Source organism: Oncorhynchus mykiss, chromosome 19 (assembly GCF_057628025.1).
Source record: "Oncorhynchus mykiss isolate SJ-2025 chromosome 19, ASM5762802v1, whole genome shotgun sequence".
NCBI lineage: Eukaryota > Metazoa > Chordata > Actinopteri > Salmoniformes > Salmonidae > Oncorhynchus > Oncorhynchus mykiss.
The window spans coordinates 3,140,001-3,156,952 of NC_143040.1; the positions used below are offsets into that span (position 1 = coordinate 3,140,001).

Genomic DNA, 16,952 nt, shown 5'->3' on the forward strand with positions numbered 1-16,952 from the left:
GACCGTCAATCAATTACACAATGCAAATGAGACAATATTTTCATGTTGCACAGCTTTTAGTTTTCTCATTAAACACTTTCAATATTTGTATATGAAGTTTTACAATTTATAGTTAGAATTTATAGTTAGAATTAGGTTTTTTAAGTCATTGAAATTTGGAGCTATTGGAAGTTTAACTTATTGACCCATTGTGTAATTTACCTGATGGTCCCTAACTAGCCACATAGAGATATCCAAAATCGAACCAAATTTACCACGGGCATTACAACCAGGTCCCGGGCAGCTGAGCTGCTTACTGGACAGGATTGAAATAAAGCCAACCCAATGACAACTGTTGGACAAACCAAGGACCCAACTGTTGGACAACCCAAGGACCCAACTGTTGGACAACCCAAGGACCCAACTGTTGGACAACCCAAGGACAACTGTTGGACAACCCAAGGACAACTGTTGGACAACCCAAGGACAACGGTTGGACAACCCAAGGACCCAACTGTTGGACAACCCAAGGACAACTGTTGGACAATCCAAGGACCCAACTGTTGGACAACCCAAGGACAACTGTTGGACAACCCAAGGACCCAACTGTTGGACCACCCAAGGACCCAACTGTTGGACAACCCAAGGACCCAACTGTTGGACAACCCAAGGACTCAACTGTTGGACAACCCAAGGACCCAACTGTTGGACAACCCAAGGACAACTGTTGGACAACCCAAGGACAACTGTTGGACAACCCAATGACAACGGTTGGACAACCCAAGGACAACCCAAGGACAACTGTTGGACAACCCAAGGACCCAACTGTTGGACAACCCAAGGACAACTGTTGGACAACCCAAGGACCCAACTGTTGAACAACCCAAGGACCCAACTGTTGGACAACCCAAGGACAACTGTTGGACAACCCAAGGACAACTGTTGGACAACCCAAGGACAACCCAAGGACAACTGTTGGACAACCCAAGGTTGTTGTGTATCCTTAATTCTGTTACCTACCATTTTTCCTACTGTATCATCTCTCTGTTTTGGACGAGACTAACTTTATGAACAGATTTGTTCTATTTTACACTTTATAGTAAATTTTGGCTGTAGAATAAATATTTCTGACTCATATTGATGCCACATAGGCCGTTTTCAAAGGGAGAAGTTTGTTTTCAGGGACAGTTGTTCTTTAATGTTGTCTGTCAAACTCGCCCAATTAGTAGCTAACACCAAAACAAGTTCTGATGGGGGTGGGGCCACTTCCTGGTTTGTGTTGCATTGTGGGATCTGTAGTTACCTTGCTCCTGGTCGTGATGCGCTGGTAGGCGTAGTCTGGGAAGGCTTGGCGGGGAATGAAGCGTCCTGAACCCTGCTGGACGCGGAGCCCCTCCCCCTCCTCATAGACCACCCTCCCCTGGGTCACCACGACGACAGGACCCCCCCGACACACCATCCCCTCAAAGATGTTATACTCCAGAGCCTGGTGGGAGAGGGGAGGAGGGGGAGGGAGAGAGGGAGGAAAGGAGGGATGGATAGAGGGAGGGCAGGGAGATAAAGGGTAGAAAGTAGGAGAGGATTCAGTTTTTATTTTGTTGTAATTTGGAGGTAAAGGTCTTGATCATGTCTTGGTTCCAGTTCCTCCCTCACCTCCCCCACCCCCCTCCCACCCCCCCCCCCCTCCCACCCTCCCTCCCTCCCTCCCTCTACCCTACCCTACCCTCCCCTCCCTCCCTCCCTCCCTCCCCTCCCTCCCCACCCTACCTCCCTCCCCTCCCTCCCTCCCCCCTCCCTCCCTCCACCCTACCCTCCCTCCCTCCCTCCCTCCCTCCCCTCCTCCCCTCCCCCCACCCTCCCTCCCTCCCTCCCTCCCTCCCCCCCTCCCTCCCTCCCTCCCCCCTCCCTCCCTCCCTCCCTCCCTCCCTCCCCCTCCCTCCCTCCCTCCCCCTCCCTCTCCCCCCCCCTCCCTCCCTCCCCTCCCTCCCCCTCCCTCCCCCCCCCCCCCCCCTCCCTCCACCCTACCCTCCTCTTCCCTCACCGACTGTTGCAGTTTGGAGGTGATCGTTTTGGTCCTGTCTGGGTCCCAGATAACGATGTCAGCGTCAGAACCCACAGCGATGCGTCCCTTCCGTGGGTACAGGTTGAAGATCTTAGCAGCGTTGGTGCTGGTCACCGCCACAAACTGGTTCGCATCCATCTTACCCGTGGCCTGAGAGAAGAGAGGAAGAGGACAAGAAGAGAGAGGAGGAGGAGAGAGAGAGAGAGAGAGGAGGAGGAGGAGAGAACGAAGAGGAGGAGGAGAGAGAAGGAAGAGGAGAGAGAAGACACACTTTTAGACCAGGGTCCATGCACACAAACACACACACACACACACACAAACACTCTCTCTCACCACAGCCTTGTCCCAGACGAACCCCATCCTCTCCTCGATGCCGTTGGTTCCTTCGGGGATCAGGGTGAAGTCATCTTTTCCTATGGCCTTCTGGGACGTGCTGTAGGCACAGTGGGCACTGCCAACCACCTGCAGGTCCCCGCTGTCACAAAACATCAACACAACGTTAGAACAAGGTATACATTACTTTTCTTTTAAGAGAGAGAGAGAGAGAGAGAGAGAGAGAGAGAGAGAGAGAGAGAGAACAGAGACAGAGACAGAGACAGAGACAGAGACAGAGACAGAAAGAGAGAGAGAGAGAGAGAGAGAGAGAGAGAGAGAGAGAGACAGAGACAGAGAGAGAGAGAGAGAGAGAGAGAGAGACAGAGAGAGAGAGAGAGAGAGAGAGAGAGACAGAGAGAGAGACAGAGAGAGAGAGAGAGACAGAGACAGAAAGAGAGAGAGAGAGAGAGACAGAGACAGAGACAGAGACAGAGACAGAGAGAGAGAGAGAGAGAGAGAGAGACAGAGACAGAGACAGAGAGAGAGAGAGAGAGAGAGAGAGAGAGAGAGAGAGAGAGAGAGACAGAGAGAGAGAGAGAGAGAGAGAGAGAGAGAGAGAGAGACAGAGAGAGAGAGAGAGAGAGAGACAGAGAGGAGAGAGACAGAGAGAGAGAGAGAGAGAGAGACAGAGAGAGAGAGAGAGAGAGAGAGAGAGAGACAGAGAGAGAGAGAGAGAGAGAGACAGAGAGAGAGAGACAGAGAGAGGAGGAGAGAGAGAGACAGAGAGAGAGAGAGAGAGAGAGACAGAGAGAGAGAGAGAGAGAGAGAGAGAGAGAGAGAGACAGAGAGAGAGAGAGAGAGACAGAGAGAGACAGACGATGGAGAGAGAGACAGAGACGATGGAGAGAGAGAGAGAGAGAGAGAGACGATGGAGAGAGAGAGCGGGGGAGGATGGGAGAGAGAGAGACAGAGACAGAGAGAGCGGGGGAGAGAGATTGAGTTGTGAGCGGGAGAGAGAAGTGAGCAGAAGACAGAGAGGTGGACAGAGAGAAAACAGAGATAGAGAGAGACAGGGAGACAGGGAAGAAGAGAAACAGAGATAGAGAGAGAGGACAGAGAGAGAGGATAAACTGTGTGTTTTATTGTTCTCCTTTGTCTCCTTAGAACCTAATAATACTACATGTCTGTTCAGCAGAACCTCAAAGAGAACCACACCATCATACTATCATTGTGACAGCTAGACCCGCCTAGAACGGAGGGAGGGAGGGAGGGAGGGAGGGAGAAAGACAGGGAGGAAGGAAGGGAGGGAGGGAGGGAGGGAAGAAGATGTAGGGAGGGAGAAAGACAAGTAGGAAGGAAGGAAGGAAGGGGAAGGAAGGAAGGAAGGAAGGAAGGAAGGAAGGAAGGAAGGAAGGAAGGAAGGAAGGAGGGAGGGAGGGAGGGAGGGAGATGTAGGAGGGAGAAAGACAAGGAGGAAGGAAGGAAGGAAGGAAGGAAGGAAGGAAGGAAGGAAGGAAGGAAGGAAGGAAGGAAGGAAGGAAGGAAGGAAGGAAGGAAGGAAGGAAGGAAGGAAGGAAGGAAGGAAGGAGGGGAGAGGGAGGAGGAAGAGGAGGGAGAGGTCTGTAGCCAAGGCAACAGATACATTTTATTGGTTTCTGTTCTATTTTTGGAATCAGGGACAGAGAAAGGTGCACAGCGGGTGGTGTGTGTGTGTGTGTGGTGTGTGTGTGTGTGTGTCCTACCAGGCCAGCAGGTCGTGGAGGTGTTCTGGGGTGGTGGGGTCGGGGCTTGAGCGGCGGTGATGTCACGTAGGCGGCGGCCTTGGCCCAGTTCTTGCTCCAATAGTGCGATCCGTCTGTGGCCAGGCTGGCTGTGATTGGCTCCCCAAACACAACGGAACCTGGTGGGAGGAGCCAACAACAGAACAGGTGAACACACCGCTAGAAAACAAAAAAATGTAATGGATTTGTTCAAAAATAAACTCCCTCCCTCACTCACTCACTCACTCACTCCCTCTCTCTCTCTCCCCTCACTCACTCCCTCTCTCTCTCTCCCCTCACTCACTCCCTCTCTCTCTCTCCCCTCACTCACTCCCTCCCTCCCTCCCTCCCTTCCTTCCTTCCTTCCTTCCTTCCTCCTTCTGTTGCCAAAGAGTTTCAGTTGCAAAACATTATGCTAAAGCTAAGATTGACTTTGAATCTGGCCTGAGTGACAGACAGACAGACAGACAGACAGACAGACAGACAGACCTCTCCTCCTGGCCTGGGTAATGGTGTCGGCAGCAGTCTTGCTCATCACCTTGGTGATGTAGACGGGACAGTTGACTCTGTTGCCGATGGTGATGGCACGGCACACTGCCTCCGCCTCCAGCTGTACCGCAACACAACACACGTTAAGAGATGGACACACACACACACACATATGAACACACACACATATGAACACACACACATATGAACACACACACACACACACATATGAACACACACACACACACACATATGAACACACACACATATGAACACACACACACACACACACACATATGAACATACACACACACACATATGAACACACACACATGAACACACACACACACACACACACATATGAACACACACACATGAACACACACACACAAGCACGCACACACACACACACACACACATGTGAACACACACACACACACATATATGAACACACACACAAGCACGCACACACACACACACACACACACACACACACATATGAACACACACACACACATAGGAACAGATACAATCACACACACTCAAATCACCTCTTCAGGGTGACTCAGGGGGTGTCCCTCAGGTCCAGTGATTCCCAAGCTGAGGACCTTACGTTGTTCCTGGACCAGAATGAAGATCATCATCATCATCATCACCATCACCATCATCATCATCATCACCATCACCATCATCATCATCATCACCATCACCATCACCATCATCATCATCATCACCATCATCATCATCACCATCATCATCATCATCACCATCATCAACATCATCATCAATTATTATTATCATCATCATCATCATCAACATCATCATCATCAACATCATCATCATCATCATCATCACCATCACCACCATCACCATCATCATCATCACCATCACCATCATCACCATCACCATCATCATCATCATCACATCACCATCATCATCACCATCACCATCATCATCACCATCATCATCAACATCACCATCATCATCATTGGACTGGGTTATAATGGGGTTATGACTGGGTAATAATGGGGTTATGACTGGGTTATATTGGGGTTATGACTGTAGGACTGGGTTATAATGGGGTTATGACTGGGTTATAATGGGGTTATGACTGTGGGACTGGGTTACAATGGGGTTATGACTGTAAAACTGGGTTATAATGGGGTTATGACTGGGTTATGATGTGGTTATGACTGTAGGACTGGGTTATAATGTGGTTATGACTGGGTTATAATGGGGTTATGACTGTAGGACTGGGTTATAATGGGGTTATGACTGGGTTATAATGGGGTTATGACTGGGGTGTAATGGGGTTATGACTGTAGGACTGGGTTATAATGGGGTTATGACTGGGTTATAATGGGGTTATGACTGTAGGACTGGGTTATAATGGGGTTATGACAGTAGGACTGGGTTATAATGTGGTTATGACTGGGTTATAATGGGGTTAGGACTGTATGACTGGGTTATAATGGGGTTACGACTGTAGGACTGGGTTATAATGGGGTTATGACTGGGTTATAATGGGGTTAGGACTGTATGACTGGGTTATAATGGGGTTATGACTGTTGGACTGGGTTATAATGGGGTTATGACTGGGTTATAATGGGGTTATGACTGTATGACTGGGTTATAATGGGGTTATGACTGTTGGACTGGGTTATATTGGGGGTATGACTGTTGGACTGGGTTATAATGGGGTTATGACTGGGTTATAATGGGGTTATGACTGGGTTATAATGGGGTTATGACTGGGGTGTAATGGGGTTATGACTGTAGGACTGGGTTATAATGGGGTTATGACTGGGTTATAATGGGGTTATGACTGTAGGACTGGGTTATAATGGGGTTATGACTGTAGGACTGGGTTATAATGTGGTTATGACTGGGTTATAATGGGGTTAGGACTGTATGACTGGGTTATAATGGGGTTACGACTGTAGGACTGGGTTATAATGGGGTTATGACTGGGTTATAATGGGGTTAGGACTGTATGACTGGGTTATAATGGGGTTATGACTGTTGGACTGGGTTATAATGGGGTTATGACTGGGATATAATGGGGTTATGACTGTATGACTGGGTTATAATGGGGTTATGACTGTTGGACTGGGTTATATTGGGGGTATGACTGTTGGACTGGGTTATAATGGGGTTATGACTGGGTTATAATGGGGTTATGACTGGGTTATAATGGGGTTATGACTGGGTTATAATGGGGTTGTGACTGGGTTATAATGGGGTTATGACTGGGTTATAATGGGGTTATGGCTGTAAGACTGGGTTATAATGGGGTTATGACTGGGTTATAATGGGGTTATGCCTGTATGACTGGGTTATAATGGGGTTGTGACTGGGTTATAATGGGGTTATGCCTGTATGACTGGGTTATGATGGGGTTATGACTGTAGGAATGGGTTATAATGGGGTTATGACTGTAAAACTGGGTTATAATGGGGTTATTACTGGGTTATGATGTGGTTATGACTGTAGGACTGGGTTATAATGGGGTTATGACTGTATGACTGGGTTATAATGGGGTTATGACTGGGTTATAATGGGGTTATAATGGGGTTATGACTGGGGTGTAATGGGGTTATGACTGTAGGACTGGGTTATAATGGGGTTATGACTGGGTTATAATGGGGTTATGACTGGGTTATGATGTGGTTATGACTGTAGGACTGGGTTATAATGGGGTTATGACTGTAGGACTGGGTTATAATGGGGTTAGGACTGTATGACTGGGTTATAATGGGGTTATGACTGTAGGACTGGGTTATAATGGGGTTATGACTGGGTTATAATGGGGTTAGGACTGTATGACTGGGTTATAATGGGGTTATGACTGGGTTATAATGGGGTTATTACTGTATGACTGGGTTATAATGGGGTTATGACTGGGTTATAATGGGGTTATAATGGGGTTATGACTGGGGTGTAATGGGGTTATGACTGTAGGACTGGGTTATAATGGGGTTATGACTGGGTTATAATGGGGTTATGACTGGGTTATGATGTGGTTATGACTGTAGGACTGGGTTATAATGGGGTTATGACTGTAGGACTGGGTTATAATGGGGTTAGGACTGTATGACTGGGTTATAATGGGGTTATGACTGTAGGACTGGGTTATAATGGGGTTATGACTGGGTTATAATGGGGTTAGGACTGTATGACTGGGTTATAATGGGGTTATGACTGGGTTATAATGGGGTTATTACTGTATGACTGGGTTATAATGGGGTTATGACTGTTGGACTGGGTTATATTGGGGTTATGACTGTAGGACTGGGTTATAATGGGTTTATGCCTGGGTTATAATAGGGTTATGACTGGGTTATAATGGGGTTATGACTGGGTTATAATGGGGTTATGGCTGTAAGACTGGGTTATAATGGGGTTATGACTGGGTTATAATGGGGTTATGCCTGTATGACTGGGTTATAATGGGGATATGACTGTTGGACTGGGTTATAATGGGTTATGACTGGGTAATAATGGGGTTAGGACTGTAGGATTGGGTTATAATGGGGTTGTGACTGGCTTATATTGGGGTTATGCCTGTATGACTAGGTTATAATGGGGATATGACTGTTGGACTGGGTTATAATGGGTTATGACTGGGTTATAATGGGGTTAGGACTGTAGGACTGGGTTATAATGGGGTTATGACTGTTGGACTGGGTTATAATGGGGTTATGACTGTTGGACTGGGTTATAATGGGGTTAGGACTGTATGACTGGGTTATAATGGGGTTATGACTGTAGGACTGGGTTATAATGGGGTTATGACTGGGTTATGATGTGGTTATGACTGTAGGACTGGGTTATAATGGGGTTATGACTGTAGGACTGGGTTATAATGGGGTTAGGACTGTATGACTGGGTTATAATGGGGTTATGACTGTAGGACTGGGTTATAATGGGGTTATGACTGGGTTATAATGGGGTTAGGACTGTATGACTGGGTTATAATGGGGTTATGACTGGGTTATAATGGGGTTATTACTGTATGACTGGGTTATAATGGGGTTATGACTGGGTTATAATGGGGTTATAATGGGGTTATGACTGGGGTGTAATGGGGTTATGACTGTAGGACTGGGTTATAATGGGGTTATGACTGGGTTATAATGGGGTTATGACTGGGTTATGATGTGGTTATGACTGTAGGACTGGGTTATAATGGGGTTATGACTGTAGGACTGGGTTATAATGGGGTTAGGACTGTATGACTGGGTTATAATGGGGTTATGACTGTAGGACTGGGTTATAATGGGGTTATGACTGGGTTATAATGGGGTTAGGACTGTATGACTGGGTTATAATGGGGTTATGACTGGGTTATAATGGGGTTATTACTGTATGACTGGGTTATAATGGGGTTATGACTGTTGGACTGGGTTATATTGGGGTTATGACTGTAGGACTGGGTTATAATGGGTTTATGCCTGGGTTATAATAGGGTTATGACTGGGTTATAATGGGGTTATGACTGGGTTATAATGGGGTTATGGCTGTAAGACTGGGTTATAATGGGGTTATGACTGGGTTATAATGGGGTTATGCCTGTATGACTGGGTTATAATGGGGATATGACTGTTGGACTGGGTTATAATGGGTTATGACTGGGTAATAATGGGGTTAGGACTGTAGGATTGGGTTATAATGGGGTTGTGACTGGCTTATATTGGGGTTATGCCTGTATGACTAGGTTATAATGGGGATATGACTGTTGGACTGGGTTATAATGGGTTATGACTGGGTTATAATGGGGTTAGGACTGTAGGACTGGGTTATAATGGGGTTATGACTGTTGGACTGGGTTATAATGGGGTTATGACTGTTGGACTGGGTTATAATGGGTTATGACTGGGTTATAATGGGGTTATGACTGTAGGACTGGGTTATAATGGGGTTATGACTGGGTTATAATGGGGTTATGACTGTAGGACTGGGTTATAATGGGGTTATGACTGGGTTATAATGGGGTTATGACTGGGGTGTAATGGGGTTATGACTGTAGGACTGGGTTATAATGGGGTTATGACTGGGTTATAATGGGGTTATGACTGTAGGACTGGGTTATAATGGGGTTCTGACTGCAGGACTGGGTTATAATGTGGTTATGACTGGGTTATAATGGGGTTAGGACTGTATGACTGGGTTATAACGGGGTTACGACTGTAGGACTGGGTTATAATGGGGTTATGACTGGGTTATAATGGGGTTAGGACTGTATGACTGGGTTATAATGGGGTTATGACTGTTGGACTCGGTTATAATGGGGTTATGACTGGGTTATAATGGGGTTATGACTGTATGACTGGGTTATAATGGGGTTATGACTGTTGGACTGGGTTATATTGGGGGTATGACTGTTGGACTGGGTTATAATGGGGTTATGACTGTAGGACTGGGTTATAATGGGTTTACGCCTGGGTTATAATAGGGTTATGACTGGGTTATAATGGGGTTATGACTGGGTTATAATGGGGTTGTGACTGGGTTATAATGGGGTTATGACTGTAGGACTGGGTTATAATGGGGTTATGACTGTATGACTGGGTTATAATGGGGTTATGACTGTAGGACTGGGTTATAATGGGGTTATGACTGGGTTATAATGGGGTTAGGACTGTATGACTGGGTTATAATGGGGTTATGACTGGGTTATAATGGGGTTATTACTGTATGACTGGGTTATAATGGGGTTATGACTGTTGGACTGGGTTATATTGGGGGTATGACTGTTGGACTGGGTTATAATGGGGTTATGACTGTAGGACTGGGTTATAATGGGTTTATGCCTGGGTTATAATAGGGTTATGACTGGGTTATAATGGGGTTATGACTGGGTTATAATGGGGTTATGGCTGTAAGACTGGGTTATAATGGGGTTATGACTGGGTTATAATGGGGTTATGCCTGTATGACTGGGTTATAATGGGGATATGACTGTTGGACTGGGTTATAATGGGTTATGACTGGGTAATAATGGGGTTAGGACTGTAGGATTGGGTTATAATGGGGTTGTGACTGGCTTATATTGGGGTTATGCCTGTATGACTAGGTTATAATGGGGATATGACTGTTGGACTGGGTTATAATGGGTTATGACTGGGTTATAATGGGGTTAGGACTGTAGGACTGGGTTATAATGGGGTTATGACTGTTGGACTGGGTTATAATGGGGTTATGACTGTTGGACTGGGTTATAATGGGTTATGACTGGGTTATAATGGGGTTATGACTGTAGGACTGGGTTATAATGGGGTTATGACTGGGTTATAATGGGGTTATGACTGTAGGACTGGGTTATAATGGGGTTATGACTGGGTTATAATGGGGTTATGACTGGGGTGTAATGGGGTTATGACTGTAGGACTGGGTTATAATGGGGTTATGACTGGGTTATAATGGGGTTATGACTGTAGGACTGGGTTATAATGGGGTTCTGACTGCAGGACTGGGTTATAATGTGGTTATGACTGGGTTATAATGGGGTTAGGACTGTATGACTGGGTTATAACGGGGTTACGACTGTAGGACTGGGTTATAATGGGGTTATGACTGGGTTATAATGGGGTTAGGACTGTATGACTGGGTTATAATGGGGTTATGACTGTTGGACTCGGTTATAATGGGGTTATGACTGGGTTATAATGGGGTTATGACTGTATGACTGGGTTATAATGGGGTTATGACTGTTGGACTGGGTTATATTGGGGGTATGACTGTTGGACTGGGTTATAATGGGGTTATGACTGTAGGACTGGGTTATAATGGGTTTACGCCTGGGTTATAATAGGGTTATGACTGGGTTATAATGGGGTTATGACTGGGTTATAATGGGGTTGTGACTGGGTTATAATGGGGTTATGGCTGTAAGACGGGGTTATAATGGGGTTATGACTGGGTTATAATGGGGTTATGCCTGTATGACTGGGTTATAATGGGGTTGTGACTGGGTTATAATGGGGTTATGCCTGTATGACTGGGTTATGATGGGGTTATGACTGTAGGAATGGGTTATAATGGGGTTATGACTGTAAAACTGGGTTATAATGGGGTTATTACTGGGTTATGATGTGGTTATGACTGTAGGACTGGGTTATAATGGGGTTATGACTGTATGACTGGGTTATAATGGGGTTATGACTGGGTTATAATGGGGTTATGACTGGGTTATAATGGGGTTATGACTGGGGTGTAATGGGGTTATGACTGTAGGACTGGGTTATAATGGGGTTATGACTGGGTTATAATGGGGTTATGACTGGGTTATGATGTGGTTATGACTATAGGACTGGGTTATAATGGGGTTATGACTGTAGGACTGGGTTATAATGGGGTTAGGACTGTATGACTGGGTTATAATGGGGTTATGACTGTAGGACTGGGTTATAATGGGGTTATGACTGGGTTATAATGGGGTTAGGACTGTATGACTGGGTTATATTGGGGTTATGACTGGGTTATAATGGGGTTATGACTGTATGACTGGGTTATAATGGGGTTATGACTGTTGGACTGGGTTATATTGGGGGTATGACTGTTGGACTGGGTTATAATGGGGTTATGACTGTAGGACTGGGTTATAATGGGTTTATGCCTGGGTTATAATAGGGTTATGACTGGGTTATAATGGGGTTATGACTGGGTTATAATGGGGTTATGGCTGTAAGACTGGGTTATAATGGGGTTATGACTGGGTTATAATGGGGTTATGCCTGTATGACTGGGTTATAATGGGGATATGACTGTTGGACTGGGTTATAATGGGTTATGACTGGGTAATAATGGGGTTAGGACTGTAGGACTGGGTTATAATGGGGTTGTGACTGGCTTATAATGGGGTTATGTCTGTATGACTGGGTTATAATGGGGATATGACTGTTGGACTGGGTTATAATGGGTTATGACTGGGTTATAATGGGGTTAGGACTGTAGGACTGGGTTATAATGGGGTTATGACTGTAGGACTGGGTCATAATGGGGTTATGCCTGTATGACTGGGTTATAATGGGGTTATGACTGTTGGACTGGGTTATAATGGGTTATGACTGGGTTATAATGGGGTTATGACTGTAGGACTGGGTTATAATGGGGTTATGACTTTTGGACTGGGTTATATTGGGGGTATGACTGTTGGACTGGGTTATAATGGGGTTATGACTGTATGACTGGGTTATAAAGGGGTTATGACTGTTGGACTGGGTTATAATGGGTTATGACTGGGTTATAATGGGGTTATGACTGTAGGACTGGGTTATAATGGGGTTATGACTGTTGGACTGGGTTATAATGGGGTTATGCCTGTATGACTGGGTTATAATGGGGTTATGACTGTTGGACTGGGTTATAATGAGGTTATGACTGTTGGACTGGGTTATAATGGGTTATGACTGGGTTATAATGGGGTTATGACTGTAGGACTGGGTTATAATGGGGTTATGACTGGGTTATAATGGGGTTATGACTGTAGGACTGGGTTATAATGGGGTTATGACTGGGTTATAATGGGGTTATGACTGGGGTGTAATGAGGTTATGACTGTAGGACTGGGTTATAATGGGGTTATGACTGGGTTATAATGGGGTTATGACTGTAGGACTGGGTTATAATGGGGTTCTGACTGCAGGACTGGGTTATAATGTGGTTATGACTGTATGACTGGGTTATAACGGGGTTACGACTGTAGGACTGGGTTATAATGGGGTTATGACTGGGTTATAATGGGGTTAGGACTGTATGACTGGGTTATAATGGGGTTATGACTGTTGGACTCGGTTATAATGGGGTTATGACTGGGTTATAATGGGGTTATGACTGTATGACTGGGTTATAATGGGGTTATGACTGTTGGACTGGGTTATATTGGGGGTATGACTGTTGGACTGGGTTATAATGGGGTTATGACTGTAGGACTGGGTTATAATGGGTTTACGCCTGGGTTATAATAGGGTTATGACTGGGTTATAATGGGGTTATGACTGGGTTATAGTGGGGTTGTGACTGGGTTATAATGGGGTTATGGCTGTAAGACGGGGTTATAATGGGGTTATGACTTTTGGACTGGGTTATATTGGGGGTATGACTGTTGGACTGGGTTATAATGGGGTTATGACTGTATGACTGGGTTATAAAGGGGTTATGACTGTTGGACTGGGTTATAATGGGTTATGACTGGGTTATAATGGGGTTATGACTGTAGGACTGGGTTATAATGGGGTTATGACTGTTGGACTGGGTTATAATGGGGTTATGGCTGTATGACTGGGTTATAATGGGGTTATGACTGTTGGACTGGGTTATAATGGGGTTATGACTGTTGGACTGGGTTATAATGGGGTTATGACTGGGTTATAATGGGGTTATGACTGTAGGACTGGGTTATAATGGGGTTATGACTGGGTTATAATGGGGTTATGACTGGGGTGTAATGGGGTTATGACTGTAGGACTGGGTTATAATGGGGTTATGACTGGGTTATAATGGGGTTATGACTGTAGGACTGGGTTATAATGGGGTTCTGACTGCAGGACTGGGTTATAATGTGGTTATGACTGGGTTATAATGGGGTTAGGACTGTATGACTGGGTTATAATGGGGTTACGACTGTAGGACTGGGTTATAATGGGGTTATGACTGGGTTATAATGGGGTTAGGACTGTATGACTGGGTTATAATGGGGTTATGACTGTTGGACTCGGTTATAATGGGGTTATGACTGGGTTATAATGGGGTTATGACTGTATGACTGGGTTATAATGGGGTTATGACTGTTGGACTGGGTTATATTGGGGGTATGACTGTTGGACTGGGTTATAATGGGGTTATGACTGTAGGACTGGGTTATAATGGGTTTACGCCTGGGTTATAATAGGGTTATGACTGGGTTATAATGGGGTTATGACTGGGTTATAATGGGGTTGTGACTGGGTTATAATGGGGTTATGGCTGTAAGACGGGGTTATAATGGGGTTATGACTGGGTTATAATGGGGTTATGCCTGTATGACTGGGTTATAATGGGGTTGTGACTGGGTTATAATGGGGTTATGCCTGTATGACTGGGTTATGATGGGGTTATGACTGTAGGAATGGGTTATAATGGGGTTATGACTGTAAAACTGGGTTATAATGGGGTTATTACTGGGTTATGATGTGGTTATGACTGTAGGACTGGGTTATAATGGGGTTATGACTGTATGACTGGGTTATAATGGGGTTATGACTGGGTTATAATGGGGTTATGACTGGGTTATAATGGGGTTATGACTGGGGTGTAATGGGGTTATGACTGTAGGACTGGGTTATAATGGGGTTATGACTGGGTTATAATGGGGTTATGACTGGGTTATGATGTGGTTATGACTATAGGACTGGGTTATAATGGGGTTATGACTGTAGGACTGGGTTATAATGGGGTTAGGACTGTATGACTGGGTTATAATGGGGTTATGACTGTAGGACTGGGTTATAATGGGGTTATGACTGGGTTATAATGGGGTTAGGACTGTAGGACTGGGTTATATTGGGGTAATGACTGGGTTATAATGGGGTTATGACTGTATGACTGGGTTATAATGGGGTTATGACTGTTGGACTGGGTTATATTGGGGGTATGACTGTTGGACTGGGTTATAATGGGGTTATGACTGTAGGACTGGGTTATAATGGGTTTATGCCTGGGTTATAATAGGGTTATGACTGGGTTATAATGGGGTTATGACTGGGTTATAATGGGGTTATGGCTGTAAGACTGGGTTATAATGGGGTTATGACTAGGTTATAATGGGGTTATGCCTGTATGACTGGGTTATAATGGGGATATGACTGTTGGACTGGGTTATAATGGGTTATGACTGGGTAATAATGGGGTTAGGACTGTAGGACTGGGTTATAATGGGGTTGTGACTGGCTTATAATGGGGTTATGTCTGTATGACTGGGTTATAATGGGGATATGACTGTTGGACTGGGTTATAATGGGTTATGACTGGGTTATAATGGGGTTAGGACTGTAGGACTGGGTTATAATGGGGTTATGACTGTAGGACTGGGTCATAATGGGGTTATGCCTGTATGACTGGGTTATAATGGGGTTATGACTGTTGGACTGGGTTATAATGGGTTATGACTGGGTTATAATGGGGTTATGACTGTAGGACTGGGTTATAATGGGGTTATGACTGTTGGACTGGGTTATATTGGGGGTATGACTGTTGGACTGGGTTATAATGGGGTTATGACTGTATTGCTGGGTTATAATGGGGTTATGACTGTATGACTGGGTTATAAAGGGGTTATGACTGTTGGACTGGGTTATAATGGGTTATGACTGGGTTATAATGGGGTTATGACTGTAGGACTGGGTTATAATGGGGTTATGACTGTTGGACTGGGTTATATTGGGGGTATGACTGTTGGACTGGGTTATAATGGGGTTATGACTGGGTTATGATGTGGTTATGACTGTAGGACTGGGTTAAAATGGGGTTATGACTGTAGGACTGGGTTATAATGGGGTTAGGACTGTATGACTGGGTTATAATGGGGTTATGACTGTAGGACTGGGTTATAATGGGGTTATGACTGGGTTATAATGGGGTTAGGACTGTATGACTGGGTTATAATGGGGTTATGACTGGGTTATAATGGGGTTATGACTGTATGACTGGGTTATAATGGGGTTATGACTGTTGGACTGGGTTATATTGGGGGTATGACTGTTGGACTGGGTTATAATGGGGTTATGACTGTAGGACTTGGTTATAGTGGGTTTATGCCTGGGTTATAATAGGGTTATGACTGGGTTATAATGGGGTTATGACTGGGTTATAATGGGGTTATGGCTGTAAGACTGGGTTATAATGGGGTTATGACTGGGTTATAATGGGGTTATGACTGTATGACTGGGTTATAATGGGGATATGACTGTTGGACTGGGTTATAATGGGTTATGACTGGGTAATAATGGAGTTAGGACTGTAGGACTGGGTTATAATGGGGTTATGACTGTAGGACTGGGTCATAATGGGGTTATGCCTGTATGACTGGGTTATAATGGGGTTATGACTGTTGGACTGGGTTATAATGGGTTATGACTGGGTTATAATGGGGTTATGACTGTAGGACTGGGTTATAATGGGGTTATGACTGTTGGACTGGGTTATATTGGGGGTATGACTGTTGGACTGGGTTATAATGGGGTTATGACTGTAGGGCTGGGTTATAATGGGGTTATGACTGTATGACTGGGTTATAAAGGGGTTATGACTGTTGGACTGGGTTATAATGGGTTATGACTGGGTTATAATGGGGTTATGACTGTAGGACT

General features: G+C 45.3%; 1 protein-coding gene across 1 annotated transcript in view; it reads right to left on the minus strand.

Annotated features, from left to right (window-relative positions):
• Nucleotides 1-16,952, minus strand: part of LOC118936381 (dihydropyrimidinase-related protein 1) — a 42,273-nt gene that overhangs the window by 4,904 nt on the left and 20,417 nt on the right. The window contains 7 exon segments of the mRNA XM_090209861.1: nucleotides 1,283-1,465; nucleotides 2,021-2,191; nucleotides 2,375-2,516; nucleotides 4,099-4,145; nucleotides 4,147-4,256; nucleotides 4,606-4,726; nucleotides 5,157-5,225. Of these exon segments, the coding sequence (XP_090065987.1) occupies nucleotides 1,283-1,465; nucleotides 2,021-2,191; nucleotides 2,375-2,516; nucleotides 4,099-4,145; nucleotides 4,147-4,256; nucleotides 4,606-4,726; nucleotides 5,157-5,225 (843 nt within the window).